Source organism: Dendrobates tinctorius, unplaced genomic scaffold (assembly GCF_039654945.1).
Source record: "Dendrobates tinctorius isolate UK_male_01 unplaced genomic scaffold, ASM3965494v1 ptg000036l, whole genome shotgun sequence".
In the NCBI taxonomy this organism is placed as follows: domain Eukaryota; kingdom Metazoa; phylum Chordata; class Amphibia; order Anura; family Dendrobatidae; genus Dendrobates; species Dendrobates tinctorius.
The window spans coordinates 43,399,950-43,427,345 of NW_027361704.1; the positions used below are offsets into that span (position 1 = coordinate 43,399,950).

At 45.2% G+C, this 27,396-nt stretch overlaps 1 protein-coding gene across 2 annotated transcripts in view; it reads right to left on the bottom strand.

Annotated features, from left to right (window-relative positions):
- HMMR (hyaluronan mediated motility receptor) overlaps positions 1–27,396 on the bottom strand; it is a 76,919-nt gene that overhangs the window by 31,397 nt on the left and 18,126 nt on the right. For both annotated transcript variants that reach the window (XM_073573818.1, XM_073573817.1), the window contains exons 8-12: positions 25,216–25,281; positions 9,965–10,038; positions 9,718–9,804; positions 7,018–7,115; positions 6,680–6,766 (exon numbers count right to left, since the gene is read on the bottom strand). In XM_073573818.1, the coding sequence (XP_073429919.1) occupies positions 6,680–6,766; positions 7,018–7,115; positions 9,718–9,804; positions 9,965–10,038; positions 25,216–25,281 (412 nt within the window). The remainder of the gene's footprint in view (positions 1–6,679; positions 6,767–7,017; positions 7,116–9,717; positions 9,805–9,964; positions 10,039–25,215; positions 25,282–27,396) is intronic.

Genomic DNA, 27,396 nt, shown 5'->3' on the forward strand with positions numbered 1-27,396 from the left:
TAGGCCAGATATGAGCACAGGTGTGGCCAAACGTCAACAGGCCGTCCTTAAATTAATTTCTTTGGGGAATCTGAGCCACACAGCACAGGAGCTCTGGAATGCCATCAAGCAGGAGAGCGATGTGTGGTTTGTGCCAGCGAATCTCCAGCCAGGTTTGGTAGTGAGTGACAATGGCCGAAATCTAGTGGCAGCTCTGGGCCTAGGCAACCTCACTCACATACCATGTCTGGCACACGTGCTCAATTTGGTCGTGCAGAGCTTTCTGAGGGACTATCCGGATCTTGATGCACTGCTGCACAAGGTTCGCCTAGAGTGTGCTCACTTGCGGCGTTCCAGCATGGCAAGATCGCACATTGCATCTCTGCAACGCCGATTCCACCTGCCAGAACATCGCATCATATGTGACCTCCCCACCAGGTGGAATTCAACGTTACATATGTTGGAGGGGTTGTGTGAGCAGCAGTAATGGAGTACCAGCTGCATCAGGCGCAACCAAGTCGCACTGTGTGCCGGACACACTTCACCACCACTGAGTGGGCCACTATGAGGGACATCTGCCAAGTTCTGCGTGCCTTCGATGACTCCACGTGGATGGCCAGTGCAGATGATGCACTAATCAGCATGACTGTCCCCCTCATCTGTCTGCTTCAAAAAACCTTACAAGCACTAAGTGAGGAGGTTTTTGAAGAGGTCGAGGATGAGGAGTCAGAAATGCCATCTGCTTCTGGCAAGTCTGCGCAACATGCTTCCACACAAAGGCCCAGGCAGGGGACACTTAGTGAGGAGGATGACGAGGAGTCAATGGAGGAGGAGGAACACATCTCTCCAGAGGAGGGAAGTACACAAGGCTCTAGTAGTCAGTGTGTACAGCGAGGGTGGGGTGATGCTGAGCAGGCTGAGATGCTGCCTCAAGCTGGGGACAGCGTTTCCGGTCCAGTTGGCAGTCTGCAGCACATGGTTAATTTCATGCTGCAGTGCTTGTTAAATGACCGCCGCATCGCCAACATTCTCCACACGGCTGATTATTGGGTGTACACCCTCCTAGATTCTCGCTACCGGGACAACTTACAAAGCCTCATACCACAGTTGAACCGGGAGCGAAAAATGCGGGAGTACCAAGAAACACTTGTGCAGGCCATCATGTTCTCCATTCCCCCCGCAAGTGTTGCTGGTAGTGCTTTTCAAAGCAGCCATGTGGGTAGAGGCAGTGGAGGAAGCTCTGCACAAAGAGGTAGCAGAGGCAGTGCCGCAGGACAAGGCAAGGCCAGTATGGCCCAAATGTGGAAAAGTTTTGTGGGACCGCCACAAACGGCTACACCATCACAGACAGCTCCAGTAAGCAGGAGGCAACGTTTCCGTCAGATGGTGACAGACTACTTGTCTTGCCCTGTTAGTGTACTCCCAGACGGCTCTTCCCCATTCAAGTATTGGGTCTCTAAGCTGGATACATGGCCAGAGCTTAGCCAGTATGCATTGGAGGTGCTGGCTTGCCCTGCTACCAGTGTATTATCGGAACGTGTCTTTAGTGCTGCAGGTGGTGTGGTAACAGACCGTCGCACTCGACTATCCGCCGATAATGTTGACCGGCTTACTTTTCTGAAAATGAACAAGGCCTGGATCTCACCTGAATTTGCCAGTCCTCTTCCAGAATAAATAATTGGCTGGCAACAGGATCCAGGTCTCCTGTTGTGTTCATGTTTCTATGACCTGAACTTTATTTCCTGGGCTACAGCAACGCCCGTTGTTGCTCAGAAGTGCTGTCCACACAGACAAAACACGCGCTCATGTGTAAGTGGGGTTCGGTAACGTCAGCTGATCCCCTGCTGTGTGTATGGCAAAGTGTCCTGCTCCCTCCACAGTCAAACAACCTCAGATTTACACCTGGCTCCAAGTAGGCCTCGGCCTACACCGTGATTGTCCCTGGGCTCCAACAACGTCAGTTGGTGCTCGGAAGTGCTGTCCACACAGAAAAAAAAAAACACTTGTTCTTGTGAAAGTGGGGTTCGGTAACGTCTGCAGATCCCCTGCTGTGTGTACAGCAAACTCTCTTGCTGCCTCCAAATTCAAACAACGTCTTATCTTAACTGCCTCCAAGTAGGCCTCAGCCTACAAAATGACTATCCCTGGGCTCCAACATAGTCAGTTGTTGCTCGGAAGTGCTGTCCACACAGAAAAAAAAAACCACTCGTTCATGTGAAAGTGGGGGTCCGTAACGTCAGCTGATCCCCTGTTGTGTGGAGGGCAAAGTGCTGCTGCCTCCAAATTGTAACTACTTCAGATTTAAACACTCTCTGATTTGGCCTCTGTCTCCACTCTGTCTCTAGTATTTCCCCTGACCTCCAACACCGCCAGTTCCTGCTCACAGTTGCCGTCCACGCATTCCACACGTGTTCCTGGTATTCTGTTACGTGAGCAGATCCCCCAATGTGTGTCCGGCACGGGCTCCTGCGCTGTCCACCTTCCCACTGCAAACGGTGGGAATGTGGACAGAGCAGGAGGCAGTGGCAGACACATCAGGGGATCTGCTGACATTACAGAACCCCAGTAACACAGGAACACGTGTGGATTGGGCAGACGGCTGCTGTACGCATAAACTGGTGGTGTTGGTGGTCACGTGAAATCCTGGAAACAGAGTGGAGACAGATGCCTAATTGGAGCACGTTGACAGTCTGTTGTAGCCTACAATCTAAAACTACCACCAAGTAGGCCTCGGCCTACACCATGATTGTCCCTGGCCTCCAACAATGCCAGTTGGTGCTCGGCAGTGTCTTTGGCATGGGTACTCCCTGTTGCCCAGCCTGGTTCGAGCACGCCAGCTGTTTCCGGGTAGTGTCAAGGTCACTATGCCACCAATCCATTGTCCTGTCGTCTTGCGGCCGGGTTAGCCGACTCTACGGTGCCTGCAGTTTAGGTGACTCCTATGTGGGCTGCGGGAACTGGCACTGAAGGCTGGATCCGTAGTGCCAATGGGACATGGACCCCCTGTAGGACTGTGGGTTTCGGTAACTGCGGCTGGCTTGCGGCCTGGCTACTTTGCTTTGGATGGGTACCTTCTGCTACCCACCCGGGTTCCAGCAGTCAGCTGGTTCTCGCCAGAGCCTTTGGCCTAGGTGCCTCCATCTCGGTATCCGAAGGTCCAGCACCGTCAGCTGGTCCTTGGTAGTGCTTTCTAGCACAGGTACCTCTTGCCTAGTAACCGTGGTCCAGCACCGTCAGCTGTTCCTCGGTAGTGCCATTGGCTCTTGTAGCTTTTGCTACCCATCTGGGTTCCAGCACCGTCAGCTGGTTCTCGGCAGTGTCTTTGGCACGGGTACTCCCTGTTGCCCAGCCTGTTTTCAGCACGCCTGCTGTTTCCGGGTAGTGTCAAGGTCACTATGCCACCAATCCGTTGTCCTGTCGTCTTGCGGCCGGGTTAGCCGACTCTACGGTGCCTGCAGTTTAGGTGACTCCTATGTGGGCTGCGGGAACTGGCACTGAAGGCTGGATCCGTAGTGCCAATGGGACATGGACCCCCTGTAGGACTGTGGGTTTCGGTAACTGCGGCCGGCTTGCGGCCTGGCTACTTTGCTTTGGATGGGTACCTTCTGCTACACACCCGGGTTCCAGCACTGTCAGCTGGTTCTCGCCAGAGCCTTTGGCCTAGGTGCCTCCATCTCTGTATCCGAAGTCCAGCACCATCAGCTGGTCCTTGGTAGTGCTTTTTAGCACAGGTACCTTCTGCTTAGTAACCGTGGTCCAGCACCGTCAGCTGTTCCTCAGTAGTGTCATTGGCTATTGTTCCTTCTGCTGCCACTACGGGTTCCAGTACTGTCAGCTGGTTCTCGACAGTTTCTCAGCCTTCTTGTACCTTCTGCTACATTTCCAAGATCAAGCTTTTTGAAATTGTCTTTGGTAATCCTTATTGATCTCCATGACGACGACGACCCTGAAGACCACACCAAAGAAGACCAGAAATATGACCCTAAATAATAAGACCAAGAGGACAAAGAACATGAAGACAACCACCAAGATACAGAACAAAAGACAGAAGAACAAGAAGCAGAAGAAGCAAAAGCAGAAGAACATTAAGCATAAGACTAAAAATCAGCATAGAAGAAATCAAAATTATAAGCAGAAGAAGACTAAGCAGTGTATGGGGGTGAGTCCATTCCTCCTCGTGGTGCCCCTGGAAAATGCCTGCTGCTGCAGGCCAAACTGAACGCGGACAAATCCTGTTGTAAATCTTTAGTGACAGGCAGAACGTAAGGTGTAATCTTATAACTTTTATAGATAAGTACTACAGGAATGCCTGTCACCATAAGAAAATGAAGAAAAAGAAGAATAGGAAGAAGATGAAGAAATAGCATATGAAAATTAATAATAGCTGAAGAATTGAAGAATGCAAAAAAAAAAAAAAATGGGAAGAAGGTGAAAAAGAAGATGAATAAGGTGAAGAAAAAGTTGATGAAAAAATGCTACTGCTGCGGATCATGAAGGAGAAAGTGTGGGAGAAGTACAAAAGAAGGTGAAGAGCATAGAAGTTGTGAAACATACATATCTGACAAAATATAAAAAAAGGTTAACATAGTCAATATCTTTTTAACTCCGAACGTCTTGAAAAAAAAAAAAATTGGAATTAATGCTATGCCATGTGATTTGAATAAACCACTATGCCTTTAATGTCTCCTCCACCTCCCACAATACATTCTACATGATTCTTATTTGTTTACAATTATGTTGAATTAGCCAACAAGGAAATAAAGGGCTTTTTTAAATTCCGATACCCGATATTTTTTTCATATCGGGCGATACCATCCGATACGATATTTTTGGGTATCGAACGGTATCGCTCAACACTAAATATAATACATTGGATAAAAAGTTTGTTTTTTTTTACACATCAAGCTAATGGAACATGATGAAGAACAGCACTGGGAAATGTAAGGTGAATACCAAGAACACACAAATTACTTTAAAAAGCAGTGCACAAAAAATACAAAAATGTAAAAAATTATTTAATGCAAAAGTGCATGCTGCATGTGAAAGTACAAAATCTGAATATCTCAGAAAAATTGGTATTAGAATTATATCAGTGATGATAGATATGCCCACCACATGCTTATAATGAAAAAATCATGCGAAAAAAAAAATAAAACACTGAAAAAAAACTCCTCATTGATATGCATCAAAGTGTAACTGCATGCAAACTGCTGCACAAAAAAGGGGTGTGTGAAATAATGTTACAATCCAGATAATTAGAGGCTAAAAAGCCTAAAAATAAAGATAAATTTGTTGCAACAATAAATCTTGAGTGTTCAGTGCACAAATGCAACAACTGCATGTAATTAAACAGTTAAATTAGACACATGCTTATGTGTCGGTAAAGTGAATTCAAAGACGCCCCCATAGAAGAAGCACTCTGTGAAACTGTGCTGTCGGGGTTGAACGCAGTGATACCAAATGTGTATTTGTGTATTTTTTTATGGTTTTATTTTTAATGGGGCAAAGGGGGATTGAATTGAAGTTTTAACACTGAGTTTAATAGTCTTCTTAGGAGACTCGAAGCCGCGATCGGCCAGTCGCTTGTGCTATACATAGCAGGGCTTCGGCACAGCTCTGTATAGCAGAAATCACAATATCATTGGCAGACCCCCAGGTGGCAACCCATCAGTGCACCCTGATCACGTGACCAGGGTCCTGATCAGCGGAATGATGGGTTTCAGGCCAGCGCTTGTTAAAGCCCAGTGTCTGATTAACAGCTGCAGGCAGAGCACCGCTCCACCCATTGCTGTTAAAGGCACATGATGACTGAACAAATCAATCATGTGCCAGGGAGGTGGAGAGATGTGGGCTCAGCATGCCCACATCAAATGCAGGGACATGACCTTGTAAATATACATGTAAAAAAGTTGTGAAGGGCTTAAAAAGGCAGCTGGGTGTAGCCTTCATAAAATACTTATTTTGTCTATTGCAGATGTAGCACAGCCAAGTCCTCTGCTCTGTATGTAACCCCCCCCCCCCCCCACTGGCAGCTTCCTGCGTACGCAGCTGCTGATCAGCGGTGGGGGCAGGGTTACACATATTAGCTGGACTGCCGGTCCCGTGAGCTGCAGAGATTAAACACTCTGCATTGAAACTACAGCACACATCTTGATAAGTGACATCCCTGGAATTCGGGCCATATATTACGCTACTCTCCGATTGATAAAACATGCTGATAGTAGTAGATGGTGTTAAAGGGATTAACAAGAGAGTTAGTAACACTGGTTTCTTTAATGCTAGGGCCATATGATGACGTGTAGCACGTCAGATTGCAGTGTTTGGGCGAGAGATCAAATCTAATATTTTCCTAAATCCATGCACCGATTTAGTTCTAAGTTTTTCCAATTCCATCTTTCAGTTGCAAGATGACAACTAACTTGCCACAGACTTAAATAAAAAATGGTCTAAGATTTGGTATTTTTTTGTTCCAAAAAGACACCAAAAAAGTCAGTTCTAATTTAGACATGCATCAGAAAATCACGATTAAGTTGGTGTCACACAACACAGGCCACGGTGCAGCCATAGTCTAACACGGATTGTGCAGAAACGGACGCAACAAACAGCACCCAATAATAGGGCCGTTCTAGAGCCAAGCAATGCACCAGCTATGGAAGGCGAGAGTCCCTGCTCCCAGGGCTCCAGCTATTCTGATAGTCACCTCATTTGTTCCAGCAGATCAGAAAGCTTCTTCTCAGTCTCAGCCTTCTCCTGCACCAACCTGATCCTTTCCTCTTCGGTTTTGGCACTGGATGAGGGAATATAAAACATGACTGATGTGAAAGGAAACAGGACCATTAACATTTAGAAATACCTCCTATACCAAGTGCAAGACAAAATAATGCTACTTTCCTATATTTTCAGCAGAAACTGACATAGGTTAGGAAGGCGTGGACGGGGAAATCGAAGGGCAACCAAAGGAGTGGAGGGGGAAAGGGAACTGAAGTAGTGGATGGGGACAGTAGAGTGATTCCCTTCAAATCTTAAAAAGTTACTTACAGCTGCACTTCCAGCTGAGTAACTTTCTGTAGAGCTTCTTCGAGCCTTGTTCGAGCCTCCAGGAGTTTATGTTCAATGTCTTCAAGTCTGGCAATGGCCTGAAAGAGTTGGATATTTGGTTTAGAATATAAATCTGACGTAAATGACAGTATTGTGGACCAGGCATAGACCTGTACGTGCGACTTTATTCATGCTCATTAATAGGTAACCCTAATTGGTTTCATGCTCTAAAGACCAGTGGCCATTGATGAACACGTGCATTTGCACACACATAATAGATTATATATACACACTTAGTAGCCAGGTTGGTAGCCTATGGCAGCCATTAAAAGCCCTGCAAAGCTCCCACTACTTGTGACATCCTCCACCATGGGAGGTGTGGGGGTAGCCTAATAAGAAGCGGTGCCCAGGATGCCAGCAGGTGGTAGGAAACCATGCTCTAGTCCAGCTGCCACAGTGGAGCATCGTGGACTTTGGATCGGGGTCCTACAACTTTGCTCAAGTCCAATTAGAATCTAACTATTTCTCATAGATCAGGATTGAAAACTTGAAAAAAAAAAAATAAATAAATAAATAAATAAATAAATAAATAAATCAACCCAAATCTGATGCTTTAACGGTCTATGCATATTTAAAGGGGTTATCCACTATTTCCACAGATGTCAGGGGACATGTTGAGGCAATTACTCATCTACAAGTATTACAGATTTGTCTCCTTTCTACAAATTAGTGCATTTTTAATCAGACCGCACAGCCCTGTTGGCCATACGATGGTGGCTGATGACCGAGCTTGATCACATACCGCTCCACAAACAGCCATTTTGTGGACAGGAGAGCAGTGCAGTCTGAGGAAATAGGAGAACCTGAACTGCCAGAAAATCTTGTCCAACATATTTGTTATCACAAATGGCAACACACAAGCAGTGAAATAAGTATTGAACACGTCACTAATTTTCTAAAGGTTCCATTAACTTTAAATTCTCACCAGATGTCAGTAACAACCCATCGAAAGCACACAAGCAAACAAACCAAACCATAGATGTCCATACATGTGTGATAATGAGAAATGAGGGGTGGGGGGAGTATTGACTACATGAAGATAGATTTCAGCTTGTATCATGACCTTTCTAAACCCATCAGTAGTTATAAGTCAATCTTGCCACTACCAGCTGGTTCAGCTGAGCCTATAAAAAAAAGGTGTCACACAGGAAACATCTCATGATGGGTAAAACCAATGAGCTGTCGCAAGAGCGTCACCATCAACCGGCCACCACTAGGTGCTCCCCAAAAGACTTCAGACAGAGGAGTGAAGATAATCAGAAGAGTTGGCCAAGAGCCAAAGACCACCTGGGGTGAGCTAGAGAAAGACCTGGAATCAGCAAGTACAATTGTTTCAAAGGAAAAACGCTCAAACTCCATTGCCTGAATCGCTACACGAGACTATTGCTGAACATAAAGAATGTTCAACACCACATTTAGATTGCTCAACAACATTTAGACAAAACTGTCAAAAATACTGGGAGAAAATAATTTTGGTCTCATCTGACTGGACCGAAATCTTTGGATGCAATACTATGCACCATGTTAAAACACCATACCAACAGTGAAGATTGGAGGTGGGCACATCATGGTGTGGAACGGTTTTTCAGCATACATTCCTGGCAAATAAATAATTGAAGTGTTAAGTCTGCTGCCATCTACCAGGATGATGAAGATGAAACGAGGGTGGCCAAATCAACAAGACAATGATCCAAACAACCAAAAAAAAAAAAAAGCTCCTGTTGAGGGCGGAGCAAAGTACTGCAGTGCACAGGCGCCAGGAAAGGTCAGAGAGGCCCAGCACCTGCGCACTGCAGTACTTTGATCTGCCCTCAACAGTGCAGAGAAGTATGCTTGCGCAACAGCACGATGCTGGGGAGCCATGACACAAGCAGGAGGGCGGTGTTGCAAGAATATGGTAGGCGCTGGACCTGGACCTGCGACACCCATCGGATCGGACTGCGCCCCCCCCCCTCCAAGTTGAGTATAAAGTTATTTTTCTTATCTTCCAGGTCGGACTGGGGGCTTATCTACAGCATTATAGAATGCTGTAGATAAGCCCTGAAAGGCGGTGGCCGCATCTTACAGCAGCCAAAACAGGTGACAGGGGTTCCGTTTAAATACATTTCAGTAAGTGTGTACAATACTTTTCCCCCTGTGTCATTTCTCATAATTACACATCTTATTTGGTTCTAAACATTTTCTTTAAATGTTATAATATGCTGCAAACTGAAGTCCCACCAATCAGCTGCTTGTGCACATCCAGCCGCTGGAGGAGCAGCAGTGTACAGAGCCAGAAAAGTGGAGCTCCGAACACTGGCTGGTCCATGCTGCTGCATCTCAGCTCCCACTGAAGTGACTGGAGGGAGGCAGAGCTGCCATTTGCTGCAGAGTCAAGTGATGGGGTGCTGGGCCACCACTGATCTTATATTAACATGCCATGAGTAGGTTAATTCTGAAAGCCTCTAGTCATTCGCACATTAAATAAAAATCCAGGAGGTCGATAAGGTAAAGGAGGACATGTGCTATACTGATTTACGCAGACCTACCTATAAAACAAAATACAAACCTGAACTGTCTTTCTCCAAATAGCCATTTATGTAGTTAAAGACGAACATCTAATAAAGAAGTTGTAAAGAAAAACGGAGTTTGCTCACTCACCAGACTCTGCTCAGATATTTGAGATGTTGCGACTTGTAATTTGCCTTGATATTCTTGTTCTTGAGCACTCATCTGCTGCCCGAGATCCTGGAGAGGAAGTTACAAGTTTTAATTCATCGATTAAGTGACACCGACGATCATCAGAGCCATTGATTGATGTGGCATGACGGCTGTAAACGGAGGAAGCGTACCGGCTGTTTCTATTGATAATAGCAATGGCATGCAGAACGCCAAGAAGATAAATTACCTGCATCTTCTCATGGGCATGCGATAGGTATATCTCAAGATTTGCATTTTCTCCTTTCAATTCTTTAATTAAGACTGAAAAAGAAGGAATATAAACTCAGCGTTACAGAATACCATCGAACAAAAGTTATGGCACTGAATGGCTAGTTTGGTGGCCGTTTAATAGCCAGTTTACACTGGCAGACCAAAATAAACGACACGCACAGGGCGATTAGCATTAGATTGCTCAGAGTGAATAGGCCGCCATGGTTCTCGGCAGCATGAGGTCTGCTCACACGACAATGCACCACTGAGAACCAGGATCTTCTGCACTGCACAAAACCCATTTCACCAGATTCGTTTCACTTGTTCACCAAGTTAGCGGCAGCCTGCTTACACTTAGATTGTGAACGAGCACTCCTAACGCATTTTTCATGATCTTCCTCCAATGTAAGTTTACCCAACATCCAAATCCATTTCATTCAGTTATCGGATTCGACAAGAAAAGTGAGACCCCTTCTTAACTAAAATTAATGCCATCTTTGGTATCGGGGTAACAGCATGAACTGTAACGCCGTTTCCCAGGCGTCATTACCTGTCACACAGATGTCATCCGTGTGTCAGTGCACGGGACGTTTTGCAGCCCATGCTGCACACGTCAGCTTGTCTTGTTTTGCCCATGGACACACGATCTGTAAAACACACCGACATGTGCATAGACCCATTCATTTGAATGGGTCAACGTGTACAAGTGTCTCCTGTATGTGTGAAAACGGTCACCACACATGGGAAACACTAATGTGTGAAAGAGGCCTTAAAACATGGTTCATCAGCAGTGCCCACCCACCAGATTTTGTGACCCGTGAGCAGTTCTTTGGCGATTGCGAACATAGGGAGGAAAAAAAATTTTTTCCAAAATTTCAAAAAATCATCATTTGAAAGGTAACTCCCCAAGCCCTGACTGATGCACTGGCGAAATGCAGCAGAGCCCCATAGATAAAGGCTGGGGCAGCACAGGTGCATTCCACTGATGAGGACAGCCAGTAACCCAATATGGTCCAGCTGCCCAATGGAAAAAGCACACTAATAAGGCTTGCTTAACCCCTTCACTCCCAAGGGTGGTTTGCACGTTCATGACCGGGCCAATTTTTACAATTCTGACCACTGTAACTTTATGAGGTCATAACTCTGGAACGCTTCCATGGATCCCGGTGATTCTGACTGTTTTCTCGTGACATATTGTACTTCATGTTAATGGTAAAATTTCATTCAAATAACTTGTGTTTATTTGTGAGAAAAACGGAAATTTGGCGAAAATTTTGCGATTTTCCAACTTTGAATTTTTATGCCCTTAAATCACAGAGATACGGCACACAAAAAACTTGATAACTAACATTTCCCACATGTTTACTTTACATCAGCACAATTTTGGAACCCAAATTTTTTTTTGTTAGGAAGTTATAAGGGTTAAAAGTTGACCAGCGATTTCTCATTTTTACAACACCATTTTATTTTTAGGACCACATCACATTTGAAGCCACTTTGAGGGGTCTATATGATAGAAAATACCCAAAAGTGACACCATTCTAAAAACTGCACCCCTTAAGGTGCTCAAAACCACATTCAAGAAGTTTATTAACCCTTTAGGTGCGTCACAGGAATTTTTTTTAATATTTAAAAAAAAAAAATGAACATCTAACTTTTTTTCATAAAAAAAATACTTCAGGTTCAATTTTTTTTATTTTACCAAGGGTAACAGGAGAAATTGAACTGCAAAAGTTATTGTGCAATTTGTCCTGAGTACGCAGATACCTGACATGTGGGGGGGAACGACTGTTTCGGCGCATGGCAGAGCTCAGAATGGAAGGAGCGCCGTTTGACTTTTTCAATGCAAAATTGGCTGGAATTCAGATTGGACGCCATGTCACGTTTGGAGAGTCCCTGATGTACCTAAACAGTGGAAACCCCCTACAAGTGACCCCATTTTGGAAACTAGACCCCCCAAGGAACTTATCTAGATATGTGGTGAGAACTTTGAACCCACAAGGGCTTTACAGAAGTTTATAACGTACAGCGGTACAATTAAAAAATCATATTTTTTCCACAAAAATGATCTTTTCACCCCAATTTTTATTTTCCCAAGGGTAACAGGACCCTAAAAGTTATTGTGCAATTTGTCCTGAGTACGCTGATACCCCACATGTGGGGGTAAACCACTATTTGGGCGCATGGCAGAGCTCGGAAGGGAAGCAGCGCCATTTGACGTTTTGGGCTGGAATTGAGATCGGACACCATGTCGCGTTTGGAAAACTCCTGATGTACCAAAACAGTGGAACCCCCCCACAAATGACACCATTTTGGAAACTAGACCCCCTAAGGAACTTATCTAGATGTGTGGTGAGCACTTTGACCCCCCCAGTGCTTCACAGAAGTTTATAACACCCGGGCGTGAAAATAAAAAATTCGTATTTTTTCCACAAACATGATCTTTTAATCACCATTTTTTTATTTTCCCAAGGATACCAGGAGAAATTGGACCCCAAAAGTTGTTGTCCAATTTGTCCTGAGTATGCTGATACCCCATATGTGGGAGAAAACTACTGTATGGGCACACGTCGGGGCTCGGAAGGGAAGTAGTGACGTTTTGGAATGCAGACTTTGATGGAATGGTCTGCGGGTGTCATGTTGCCTTTGGAGAGCCCCTAATGTACCTAAACAGTGGAAACCCCCCACAAATGACCCCATTTTGAAAACTAGACCCACTAAGGAACGTATCTAGATGTGAGGTGAGCACTTTGAACCCCCAAGGGCTTCACAGAAGTTTATAATGCCAGGGCATGAAAATAAAAAAATCGTATTTTTTTAAAACAAACATGATCAATTAGTCCCCAATTTTTTCATTTTCCCAAGGGTAACAGGAGAAATTGGACCCCAAAAGTTGTTGTCCAATTTGTCCTGAGTACGCTGACACCCCATATGTGGGAGAAAACTACTGTATGGACACACGTCGGGGCTCGGAAGGGAAGCAGTGACGTTTTGGAATGCAGACTTTGATGGAATGGTCTGCGGGTGTCATGTGCGTTTGGAGAGCCCCTGATGTACCTAAACTATTGAAACGCCCCACAAGTGACCCCATTTTGGACACTAGACCCCCCACGGAACTTATCTAGATGTGTGGTGAGCACTTTGAACCCCCAAGTGCTTCACAGAAGTTTATAACACTCGGACGTGAAAATAAAAAAATCATTTTTTTCCACAAAAATGATATTTTTGCCCCCAATTTTTTATTTTCCTAAGGGTAACAGGAGAAATTGGACCCCAAAAATTGTTTTGCAATTTGTCCTGAGTAGGCCGATACCCTACATGTGGGGGTAAAACACTGTTTGGGCGCATAGCAGAGCTTGGAAGGGAAGGAGCACCATTTGACTTTTTCAACTCAGAATTGGCTGGAATTGAGATCAGACGCCATGTTGCATTTGGAGAGCCCCTGATGTGCCCAAACAGTGGAAACCCCCAATTCTAACTCCAACCCTAACCCCAACACGCCCCTAACCCTAGCCATAACCCTAGCCCTAACCCTACCCCAACACACCCCTAGCCCTAACCCTAGCCCTAACCCTAATGGAAAAATGGAAATAAATACATTTTTTTATTTTATTATTTTTCCCCAACTAAGGGGGTGATAACGGGGGGTTTGATTTACCATTTATGGCGGTTTTTATGTTTGGCGGCTGTCGCACGCTAAAAGACGCTTTTTATTGTAAAAATAGTTTTTGCATCACCACATATTGAGAGCTATAATTTTTCCGTATTTTGACCCACCGAGTCATGTGAGGTCTTATTTTTTGCGGGACAAGTTGACGTTTTTATTGGTACCATTTTCGGGCACGTGAAATTTTTTGATCGCTTTTTATTCCGATTTTTGGGACGCAGAATGAACAAAAACCAGCGTTTCATGAATTTCTTTTGGGGGGGGGGGGTGCGTTTACACCGTTCCGCGTGCGGTAAAATTGATAAAGCGGTTTTATTCTTCGGGTCAGTACGGTTACAGCGATACCTCATTTAGGTCGTTTATGTTTTTGTCGGTTTTATGCAATGAAAAATATTTTATATAAAAAATTATTATTTTTGCATCGCTTTATTCAGCGAGCTATAACTTTTTTATTTTTTCGCTGATGATGCTGTGTGGCGGCTCGTTTTTTGCGGGACAAGATGACGTTTTCAGCGGTACCATGGCTATTTATATGCGTCTTTTTGATCGCGCGTTATTACACTTTTTGTTTGGCGGTATGATAATAAATCATTATTTTTTGCTTCGTTTTTTATTTTTATTTTTTTAAGGGGTTCGCTAAAGGGGTTAACTAATGGGACAGTTTTATAGGGCGGGTCGTTACGGACGCGGCAATACCTAATATGTGTACTTTTATTGTTTTTTTTTTTTATTATTTCCAAAAAATGGATTTATTGGGGGAATATTTTTTTTTTTTTCTAATTTATTTGGCGATTTTTTTTAAATTATTTTTACACTTTTTTTTTTTTTTTTTTTACTTTATTAAATAGTCCCAGGTGGGACATCACTGTCCTGTGACAGATCGCTGATCTGTCACATCACAGATCACTGTGATAGATCAGCGATCTGACACAGGCACTGCAGAAGGCTTCCTCATGCCTGCGCTTTGCAGGCACTGAGGAAGCCAGCTTCCGCAGGCCCCCGAAGGCCCCCGTCGCCATCTTGGATTCGGGGGCCTGGAGGAAGGGAGTCCCCCGCAGCAGCGCTGCACATTGCGCTGCCGTGGGGGGCTCAGGGAAGCACGGAGGGAGCCCCCTCCCTGCCGATGCTTCCCTTTAACCCCCGGTACACCGCGATCGTGTTTGATCGCGGTGTGCAAGGGGTTAACGTGTCGGGGCGGTCCGTGACCGCCCCTGACACATTGTGCCGGGTGTCAGCTGTGATAATCAGCTGACACCCGGCCGCGATCAGCGGCGCTCACCACGTGGGCTCCGCTGATCGCGCCGACGTACTATCCCGTCCCCGGTCATACGGGCCCGGGTACCGTGGACGGGATAGTACGTCGGATGGCAGGAAGGGGTTAAGACATAAGTCACACTGATAAGTGCGATGCAATGTGTCAGAGCAACCTATTGAGGACGCCCATAATTCTAGCAGTCGGGCAGCTCAGCACTATAACATGCATCACACAGAAAAACCAAGCCAACATAAAGGGCTCCAACTGCATCCTGCAAAAATTTTTCAAAAATTTCAAAAAAACAACATCATGTGCTTTTTCCACTGGGCAGCCGGACCCTCTTGGGTTACTGGCTGTCCTCATCAGTGGTATGCACCTGTGCTGCCCCAGCCTTTATCAATGGGGCTCTGCTGCATCCTGCCAGTGCATCAGTCAGGGCTTGGTCAGTTCTTTGGTGATGCCTGTGACAGAGTGCTAAGCTTGCGTTTTACCCTCTAGGCTGCGGGGATCTGCTGCTTCTGCACTCCAAATTAGCTCAACTTGCCCCCCACACCTTACCTATACTCCCCAGGCAATCTTAACTGAAGGTCTTGCTACTGCTGTGTTGCCCAGGATCTTGCTTGCACTGTTTTCACAACCTTTGGACATCTCGCACTGTAGCTTCTCCAGTGGTCACAAGAGAAACCTGAAGATCATGCGATCCAGACACCGGTGCTGGGATTACTCCTACAGATTGTCATAGGACAGAGGCCCTGCATGGCATAGTATGAAGTCCAATGCCCCAGGGGTGTCTGATCCCACACTTCCTGCCGGCAGCCATCTTGTATCGTATCTGTCCATTTCAGGTCAGAGGCCTTGAACCCTTGAACTGCTGGTGCTTCTGCACTGGACTTTTGTTTCTAACCCCTTCTGGGAGTGGGACAGGGCTGTCCACTTATCCAACAGCACTGTGTAACTGGAGGATTTCCATTACCAGGTCTCTATTGTACTGTCTACAAAGTTCAGAAAGAGAAAAGCACCTAACCTGATGTGCCACACTTCGGCCTTCACCACAATGCGTACACAGGCTCTGCCTTAATGTTTTGAGGTCATACCATCGGTGCAGCCTAATGTTAGCCCACCCATCCTTGAACTACCAAGGATACCTAAAGACATCTGGCAGATTTTCTTTTAAAATCTTCTCTGCCTCTTGGTGAGGAGGGGAGAACCTGATATGCTGAAGAAAAGAAAAAAAAAGTAAAAAAAAAAAAGTAAAAAAAAAAAGTAAAAAAAAAAAAATTATATATATATATATATATATATATTTAGGTCCATATATATTTGGACAGAAAACATTTTTCTAATTTTGTTTCTAGACATTACCACAAAGAATTATAAACAATTCAGATGCAGTTGAAGTTCAGACTTTCAGCTTTCATTTGAGGGTATCCACATTAAAATTGGATGAAGGGTTTAGGAGTTTCAGCTCCTTAGCATGTGCCTCCCTGTTTTTAAAGGGCCCACAAAAACAGCAACTGAAAACCACCGCAGTGAAGGCCTGGCAGAGCATCAAAAAGGCGGAAACAGCGTCTGGTGATGTCCATGAGTTCAAGACTTCAGGCAGTCATTGCCAACAAAGGGTTTTCAGCCAAGTACTAGAAATGAACATTTTATTTACAATTATTTAACCTGTCCAATTACTTTTGGTCCCTTTAAAAACAGGGTGGCACATAAGGAGCTGAAACTCCTAAACCCTTCATCCAATTTTAAGGTGGATACCCTCAAATGAAAGCTGAATGTCTGAACTTCAACTGCATCTGAATTGTTTTGTTTAAAATTCATTGTGGTAATGTCTAGAACCAAAATTAGAAAAATGTATTCTCTATCTATCCCTTTAATGTATTAAGTAACGTCTACTATACTCTACTGCCATCTGCTGGAGAATCTCAGCAGTACAGATACCAGATTGTCTCTGGTCATGTGTGCACAGTACAGTCATGGCCAAAAGTTTTGAGAATGACACAAATATTATATTTTCACATGATCTGCTGGCCTCTGGTTTTTATGTGTGTTTGTCAGATGTTTTTATCACATACAGAAATATAATTGCAATAATATTATGAGTAACAAAAGGTTATATTGACAGTTAGAATGAGTTAATGCAGCAAGTCAATATTTGCAGTGTTGACCCTTCTTCAGGACCTCAGCAATTCTCCCTGGCATGCTCTCAATCAACTTCTGGATCAAATCCTGACTGATAGCAGTCCATTCTTGCAAAATCAATGCTTTTATTTTGTCTGAATTTGAAGGTTTTTGTTTGTCCACCCGTCTCTTGATTGACCACAAGTTCTCAATGGGATTAAGATCTGGGGAGTTTCCAGGCCATGGTCCCAAAATCTCTATGTTTTGTTCCCTGAGCCATTTAGTTATCACCTTTGCTTTATGGCAAGGTGCTCCATCATGTTGAAAAAGGCATTGTTGATCGCCAAACTGCTCTTGGACGGTTGGGAGAAGTTGCTCTCGGAGGACATTCTGGTACCATTCTTTATTCATGGCTGTGTTTTTAGGCAAGACAGAGAGAGCCCATTCCCTTGGCTGAGAAGCAACCCCACACATGAATGGTTTCAGGATGCTTGACAGTTGGCATGAGACAAGACTGGTGGTAGCGCTCACCTGGTCTTCTCCGAATAAGCCGTTTTCCAGATGTCCCAAACAATCGAAAAGGGGATTCATCAGAGAAAATGACTTTACCCCAGTCCTCAGCAGTCCACTCCCTGTACCTCTTGCAGAATATCAGTCTGTCCATGATGTTTTTCCTGGAGAGAAGTGGCTTCTTTGCTGCCCTCCTTGAGACCAGGCCTTGCTCCAAGAGTCTCCGCCTCACAGTGCGTGCAGATGCACTCACACCTGCCTGCTGCCATTCCTGAGCAAGCTCTGCACTGCTGGTAGCCCAATCCCAAAGCTGAAACACTTTTAAGAGACGGTCCTGGCGCTTGCTGGTCTTTCTTGGGCGCCCTGGAGCCTTTTTGGCAACAAGGGAACCTCTCTCCTTGAAGTTCTTGATGATGCGATAGATTGTTGACTGAGGTGCAATCTTTCTAGCTGCTATACTCTTCCCTGTTAGGCCATTTTTGTGCAGTGCAATGATGACTGCACGTGTTTCTTTAGAGATAACCATGGTTAACAGAAGAGAAACAATGATGCCAAGCCTCCTTTTAAAGTGTCCAGTGGTGTCATTCTTACTTAATCATGACAGATTGATCTCCAGCCCTTTCCTCATCAACACCCACACCTGTGTTAATGGAGCAATCACTGAAACGATGTTAGCTGGTCCTTTTAAGGCAGGGCTGCAATGATGTTGAAATGTGTTTTGGGGGATAAAGTTAATTTTCTAGGCAAATATTGACTTTGCAAGTAATTGCTGTTAAGCTGATCACTCTTTATAACATTCTGGAGTATATGCAAATTGCCATTAGAAAAAATGAAGCAGTAGACTTTGTAAAAATTAATATTTGTCACTCAAAACTTTTGGCCATGACTGTAGATTTCACCCAGCTCACTGCTGCAGCCACCCAACCAAGCTGGGCCCTTCAGTAGGACATTTTGCAGGTTTGTCACATTTTCAAATTCCGCAAGGGAAGAGTGGTTCACTTTCAAGTGGCCCTTAAAATTAGACCGTATCGCCATGTCCAATCCCTTGCAGGCAGGGTCCGCTGTCCTACCGGACCAGTTGGTGACTCGTTGAGTGCAACAAATCTTTCATGTTGGGGGGAGCAAGACTTGAGGCACCAAAATTCCCAAGGCCATATCTTACTCAAGGGGACCTGAAAGAACAGACATCTTCAGCTCCGCACAAGTCTGTGGTATGCACACACCCCGACAGACGGGCGCAGCCTCACTCAAAGCAAGTGTATTGAGCAAAGCAAGAAACAGTCTAGTGGGAATGTATACTGCATACCTGTGGTCACATGACCGCTGCTCCAGGCACCTGAGAAGCCTCACAGTATGCAGTGCATGCGATGTGAATATTGCAGGTATGCACCCACCCTTGGCAGCAGTTGAGGTACGCACCGGCACAAAGTGTCTTGTTCATGCAAGAAGGTCTAAAGTATTACACAAAAATTTCATAATACTTCCAGCAAGAGATAAAGAGCCCTTCCCTGGGAAACAAAAGTCATAAGACACAGTGATAGAGACACTGCCAGTGTCCTTCCTAGACAGTCCACCCGCATTGTCACTGGCCAAGACTCACCAGAAACACGTCTAGATTTGGTCAGCTTCTGTCGGTGACTAACAGACTCGAGATGTTTCCACCTCTACTACAAGACAACTATGGAGAAGCTCAGCTGCCCAGCCTAGATTACATAGGTTTGGGAGGGAGAATAAAAAAAATGGACCTAGGATCATTAAGTTCAACCTTTCACCCTTCTCCACCAATTGTACATTGTCACTAAATTTAACTATAACCCACAATATTTGTACTGAGGAAATCGTCCAGCCCCTTTATTAAAAGCTGTCATAGTAAATGGAGACACTCTTGTGGTCGGCATTCCACAGACTGCTCTAACCGTAAAGAACCCTTTCCTATTTAGCTCCCGGAATCGCCTTTCTTCCTTCTGTAATGAGTGCCCCTTGGTCCTAAGTATGGTCTTTGGAAGGAATAAGTATAGCAACAGTCCTTTGTACTGATCATTTTTACATATAAAAAGATGCCTCGGGGGGGATGGATGCCTTCATCCTCTAATCATCTAGTTGCCCGCTTTTGGACTGGCCACCTTCTGAATAGCCTTTTTAAAGTGTGCAGCCCAAAACTGGATCCCATATTCTAGATGTGGCCTCACCAGTGATGTATAAATGGGGTAACAATACATTGGGATTACTGGATTTTCTCTTTTTATACCCATGAAAATTGCTTTCACACTTTGCTGCATGACATTGAGTGCTGCTGCTCAGATTACTTGTAACCAGAATACCCAAGTCCTTCTCCTGTTCTGTAGTCCCAAGTATACTTCCATTTATTGTATATCCAGCAATTAGGATTACTCCATCCCAGGTGCATTACTCTACATTTATCAACATTAAAACTTATTTATGAAGAGTTTGCCCATTCAGACATCTTATCCAGATCGATTTGCAATATTGTAATGTCAAGGTCAGATTTTATCATCCCATATAGTTTGGTGCTGTCAGCAAAGACTGACACTAATCTAAATCCCATCCACTAGGTCAATAATAAAGAGGTTTAAAAGAATCAGTCCTAGCACAGATTCCTGCATTAGCCCACTGCTGACTCTCCTATTTAGAGAACGTACCATTTATGATGACCATTTCCTGCCATTTAGCCAATACCTTACCATCTGCATATAGTTTCCCCCAGTCCTTGCTGCAGTATAAAGCTGTTATGTGGTTGTCAGTTATTATATTATCTACAATATAGCTCTGAAGGTCATCTCTTATGCCCTCAAAAACTTTGCACACTAGTGATGTCAGGCTAACAGTATGGTAGTTGCCTGGATCCACCTTCTTATACATCAGTACATCAGCCATCCTCCAATCCTGTGGAACCACCACTGTTACAGAGAGTCTAAAAATATAAGACCGTGATCTATCAATTACTGAGCTCAACTCCCTCAGTATCCGTGGATGAATGCCATCTGGGCTGAGGGATTTGTCAATGTTTAATTTGATCAGACGCAAATGTACTTTGTGTTAGACTAATATCAAGCGGTGAAATTTGATTTTAGTGAAGAGGGGAGTAAAACCCTTCACCCCTTTCCAACACAGGCACCTCCAGGAGGACAGCCTTCTATACTAGAAACAAAATAGGAGAGAGGAGGGGGTGCTACTGGTGTGATAATCTCCTCCACTTGACCACTGGGTAAAGGCCCCTTTACATTTGCGATGCACCAGCGATCCCGACAACGATACGACGCGGTCAAGATCACTGGTGCATCGCTAAATGGTCGCTAGTGAGCTGCCAAACAGGCAGATCTCACAGCGATGTAGCGACGCAGCAGCGGTCGTTACTTACCTTTCAGATGCGGCGATCCTGACGTCCTCCCGCCCACATTCACGCGATAGACAGCGAGGGAGCCGGTCGGAGGTAAGTATCACACATAGATATCGCTAGAGTCACAAAATCTGTGACGCTTTAGCGATATCGCTATGTGTAAAAGCCCCTTAAGAATTAAGTATACTAACCTGCCATGGTTATGCTGCAGGCATAACCACGTTTGCAGAGCCTGCTGTGCTTATTGTGCGCCATTCACCGTCCCGGCTTCCGGGTTCAGATGTTAGCCAGTCACGTGGAGCGTCACGTGATGCTGATGTCACCACAGGTCCTCAGTCTTCAGTTCTTGCAGGATGGTTGAAAGTCTGCTGGGTCTGTGCTGCACCAAACCGCTCACCCAGAAGGGTGTAAAATGCAAGGGAGGAAAAGTGTGGCCGATTAGGGCGCTCAGACCAAGACAGACACTTGTTTTAGATGGAAAAGAAAACTTTTTTACTTGGCCATTATGTCCTCACAAAGCTTTTCGGCAGTGACGCCGCCTTCATCAGTTGATGATCAGTCTTCTGTACTAGGGCTAGAACTTCGGCTTCTAGGGCTAGTTGTTCTCTGCAAAGTCAAAACATACTTTCTCTAAAGGGATTGACTGGAACTCTAGTTTTAAACCAGTTTTCATCAGGCTGAGAATCCAGCAGCTTCCAGCTATTCTTTCCCAGGCAGGGAAAGAGGGGAGCTTCCCCCTACCTGGGAGCAGGGGTCACGGGCCCAATTTCACAGCATCCTGGAGACTGCTCCAAACAAAGCTTCTACTTTTTTCTCTGGTCCTCCCATCTAGCGTTCTCTGAGGAGCTTCCTCCTGCACTTCAACCAAAGAGTCCTACAGGCTGTGTTCTAAAGTGCTGCTGATCTTGCAATTAGTCAGTCAGCTGAAGCGTCCGATCGAAATGCTGCAACTCCTCGCACGAGTGGGATAGTGGCTAAAATATTGTCCCTAGCCGCTTTGTCCTTCAACTTGGCTTCTAGGCAATCTAACCAGATGCTGCCATACTCCGCAGTAATCAACTTCTGCTTTTCATCATGCTGCTGCAGCACCTGCTGCTCAGGGTTTTGCTTCATCTTCTTGGAGGGAACGGCTGGAGCAGGGAAATCGCTCACCCTGCGGTCTTACTGCAACTAAATGTGGGACAACATGCCTCTCCAGGCAGCTTCCGGTCTCCTCAAAAGCTCCTCATCAGATGGCTCCTGTGTCTTTCGTACACGCATCATCTGAGCACACCTCCAGGCGCATGTATGTGCAGATCACCAGCGTGATGCTGCTGCATCTACCCGCACACGAGAGAGTCCTTAGTAGCATATTGAACCGCTGGAGTGCATTGTAATCAGTGTCACAGCTGTGTTCACCATGCAAAATAAGTCAGCTTAGTAAAACCTGTACTGGGCTTTTATTTTTGGAGATCTATGGGATGGTAGTGGGATGACCACTCCCTCCAGTTTAGGTCTCACAGGGACCCTGCATTGGCCAAGGCAGGGAAGGGATCACTGCCTGAGCCAACCAGCCAGGCTTGGGAAAAAAGTCCAACATCCAAGTCTTCAGGCTTCAATCTTCAGGTACACAGACCCTGCTAACAATTTCCTCTGTCAAGGACAGGAAACCAACTGATGCGAGTGAGAGGTACCGCCTTTTTATCCTGCAAATCTCCTGTCCTTGAAGGGCAGATCCCCTCTGATGGTGCTGTCAAGGGTGATCAAGAAATACAGGAATATTCTTGAACAAAACCTGTTTCAGTCTATCAGTGATTTGAGACTGGGACAGAGGATCACCTCCCAACAAAAGAATGCCCCCAAGCATACTGCGAAAGCAACAATGGAGAATCTGTGGTCAGATTTGATGATTGCTGTTCACCAGAGAAAACCATCTAACTTGAAGGAGCTGGCACAGTATTGCCTTGAGAAATGAGTAAAAAATTCCAGTGGCAAAATGTAGAAAGCTCAGACTTATCCACAGGGACTTCCAGCTGTAATTTCCCCAAAAGGAGGCTCTACAAAGTACTGACTTTAGGGGGTGAATAGTTATGCACACAGAAGTTCTCAGTTATATTGTATCATTTGTTGTTTACTTCACAAAATATTATAATAAAAAAAAAAAAAAAAATCATCAGATGAACTGACCCAAACCCTCAAAAAAGACAAAGCCTAGCCATACGCCTTTCTGCTACAGAAACGCATGTCATCCGTAAACTGAGAAAGTGAGGGGAATAATGCGAGGGCAGTTACCGTATGTATCCCCCAGAATGTACTTCGAAGCATATTGAATCGCTGGAGTGCATTGTAATCAGTGTCACGGCTGTAGTTACCATGCAAAATAAGTCAGCTTAAAAAAACCTGTACTGGGCTTTTATTTTGGAGAGATCTATGGGATGCATCTCTCCCTCCAGTCTAGGTCTTGGTTTTCATTTAAACCTGCAGTAAAGGTTTGGGTTTGTCAGCTTGTGGTAGGAGTTCACATGTAGCAGAGCTGAAGGTGTTATGGACATATATGGCTGTGTGACTCACACAGACCAAGCAACGTGGGCAACCTTATGGGAGTGAAAGTGTCCGCGGCACTGGACTTTCTTTACCTGTTCCCGGCTGCAATCCGGAGGCGAGCAGGTTCATGTGTGCAGTTTTTGGACAATAAAGGACGTTTGATTTAACTTTGTTGGGTCACTCACCAAATTCACTGGCGGAAATGCTGCTGCTTTACAATGGCTATCAAAGTTTTGTCAAAGTATCAAAAACAAAGCAACTTTATGTAAAGCGTGACATGCCAAGAACTGCTATATAAACGAAAGGAACCCAGTTTACAGTAAAACTTCAATCGCAAAATGCAAATACGCATCATGGGACTGTAGTCTTAGGCTAGGTTCACATTAGCGTTCCTCAGAGCTGTGGAGGGCTGCGGACTTCCTTGTGATGCTCCGCCCATTGCTGCACCTTCTCCGGTCAGCTCCACCTATGTCAGCATGCGGCCTGCATACCCTATCTTTAACATTGGGTACGCAGGCCGTGCGGATATATGTGGATGCGTCCGGATGCGTCGTTTTGACAATGCTGCAAACAAAACAAATTGCAACACGGTGTGTTCACCGCATCGTCAAAAAGATGCATGCGGACGCATCCACATACATCCGCACGGCCTGCGTACCCAATGTTAAAGATAGGTACGCAGGCTGCATGCAGATTTAAGTGGAGCTGAACAGAGGAGGTGCAGCAGTGGGCGGAGCTTCACAGAGGAACTACGCAGCCCTCCACAGCTATGAGGAACGCTAATGTGAAGCCGGCCTTACAGGGGTGGTCAGAAACAAACACTGATTTTAAATTCTAGATGCATCTAATGCAAGAAGCAATTGGCCTTTCTAATATACTGTAAGATGTCCCTACTGTTCCCTCTACCGTATGTGCTGTTCTACTTCCATTTAGTTTGAGAATCCGCATTCTTTCTTGACAGCAGCATGTACGAGGTTGGACTGATGCCAGCTCCAGCTATTCCGGGTGCAGGCTGTGTAACAGCCACGTCCTGTGCTGCACAAAGCGGGCTCTGCTCCTGAGCCCGCACAGTATAGTGACTGCTCAGAGGTCACCAAGAACGTCATGTATAAGGAGCCTCCATGTTAACCACATTACTAAAAGGGATGTTGAAGTTTTAGACTATTATTGCTGTACCTGCTGCCATGTGTCTTCAAACATACTCTGGCTTCTAATTCAGCAAGGTGATCAGTCAGACATGGGAACCAAAGGCCGTAACTGCATTTTTAATTAGGCCATAACTTAGAAAGAACTGGTGACATATTTCCTTTGCCCCATCTGAGTGCATCATAATGAAGGGGCAGAGACCCCAATGTGTCGCTTGATGGGCAGCTTGTCATTTTGATAAAAACTAGTTTTCTGCAGATCCAGCTGTTCTCTGAATGTTGAGCTCTGTATAACTCCGCTCAGCCCACCGATTGGCAGAAAGCAGCCAATTGGTGGTGGAGGCAGGGTTATACAGAGATCATGAATATGATTGACTACCTGGCAGTAGGTTTACTAGTCCACTAATGATAATCCGCTTATAAACCTGATTTCATCAAAACTACAGCAAGCGATACATCGCTGGAATAGGGACCACTATGCTATTAGGTGATAAAAACCTGGTGACATACCTCTTAACACCGTGGGGTCATAAAGACACCATGTTAAATAGCAGCAGCACAATGACTTGTGGATCCAAGAACACAATTGGTGGCTTGGCTTTAACACAATTCGAATAAAATTTCGTTACGACCAGTACAGCGATGTTACCTTGTGCTTGGTCAAGCTCCTTCTCCAAGAATTTAGCATGCATAGCGGATTCTTGTTGACCCTCATCTGGAGTGCAGATAAAAAGAACATTTGTCATTAATTACACATCGCACTGTACGTATGCGTCACCAGCTACGTCCCACCGACTGTACATAAGGCTGTAATGTACAGTTGTGGCCAAAAGTATTGACACCCCACCCCTGCAATTCTGTCAGATAATACTCAGTTTCTTCCTGAAAATGATTGCAAACACAAATTCTTTGGTATTATCTTCATTTAATTTGTCTTAAATGAAAAAACCCTTCTAATATCAGGGACCTGGAGCAGTTTGCCAAAGAAGAATGGTCTAAAATTCCAGCAGAGCATTGTAAGAAACTCATTGATGGTTACCGGAAGCGGTTGGTCGCAGTTATTTTTGCTAAAGGTTGTGCAACCAAGTATTAGGCTGAGGGTGCCAATACTTTTGTCTGGCCCATTTTTGGAGTTTTGTGTGAAATGATCAATGTTTTGCTTCATTCTCTTTTGTGTTTTTTCATTTAAGACAAATTAAATGAAGATAATACCAAAGAATTTGTGTCTGCAATCATTTTCAGGAAGAAATGCTCAGCTACTTACCGGTAGCGATGTTTTTCAGGAGCCCATGACAGCGCCACAAGAGAGGATCCGCCCTTCAGGGACAGGAAACCTAGACATAAAAAGGGCGGCCCTCTCTCCCACTTCAGTTGGATTACAGAGCATGAGAGGACCTCCCTGGTTAGTAGCAATTCATAAATGCACAGTCAAACTAAATATACTTTACTCCCGTGACAAATTTTTAACCAAAGTAAAGGTGCTGATCCAAGACGTGAAAGCAGAGGGAGGGAATGTGAAGGTGCTGTCATGGGCTCCTGAAAAACACCACTACAGGTAAGTAGCTGAGCATTTATTCAGTCGCCATGACAGCACCACGAGATTTACAGAGATGAGAACTCTAGGGAGGGATAGCTGCCTCAAGCACCTTTCTCCCGAACGTGAGGTCGGCGGACCCGCATAAATCTAGTCTATAGTGGTTGAAAAAAGTTGATGGAGAGGACCAAGTGGCCGCCTTACATATGTCCTCGATGGATACTTCCGATCTCTCCGCCCAAGATGTCACCATGGCCCGAGTAGAGTGCGCTCTTATGCCTTCCGGAACCTCCAGCCCACCTGCTGTATAAGCAAAAGAGAAAGCCTCCCTAATCCACCTAGCTAGGGTGTTCTTGGACACTAAGTCCTTTTCTAGCTCCCTGAAAAGATACAAATAGAGCATTGTCCCTTTTCCATGGCTCCGTGGCCGAAATGTAACTATGAAGGCACCGTCTCACATCAAGTGAATGGAGCTTCTGCTCGGTCAGGTTAGAAGGGTTCGGGTAGAAGGATGGTAGGACTATTTCTTGAAGCCTGTGGAATTTCGAGGCAACTTTGGGTAGATATAAGGGATCTGGCTTTATGGTGACCCCATCTTCCCCAAACTGGGTGTATGTTGGTATTCTAGCGGGCCTGCAGGTCACTAACCCTCCTGGCCGATGTTAGGGCAACCAACAGGGCAGTTTTGAATGACAGGATCTTTATGGGAATGGAATCAATAGGTTCAAAGGGGGGCTCTGTTAGTGCTGATAAGACTAAGTTGAGGTCCCATGGGACCAGCCTGTCTTTAATGATGGGTCTGGATCTTGCTGCTGCTTTAATGAATCTTGCCACCCAGTAATTGCTCGCTAAGTTACAGTTGTAAAAGGCCCCTAGCGCCGAAACCTGGACTCTAAGTGTATTCGTGGCTAGACCCATCTCCAACCCCTTCTGAAGAAATTCCAGAATCTGATCAATTCGTATTCTCAGACCAACTTCTGCTCCTGACACTGCCAAAAACCTTTTCCAGATTCTAGCATAGATATTTGTTGTGGAGACTTTCCTACCTTTGAGGAGGGTATTGACTAGCCCCCGGGAAAACCCTCTCCCCCTTAACAGCTCCCCCTCAAACTCCATGCCGCTAGATGTAAGTTGGAGACTCGTGGGTGGTATACTGGACCCTGGGATAGAAGGTCCGGGAGCTCGGGGAGAATCCATGGCTGGGACACAGACATCTTCCTCAGCCAAGGAAACCATGACCTCCTGGGCCAGAATGGGGCTATCAAGATAACACTGGCCCTGTCCTCTCAGATTTTC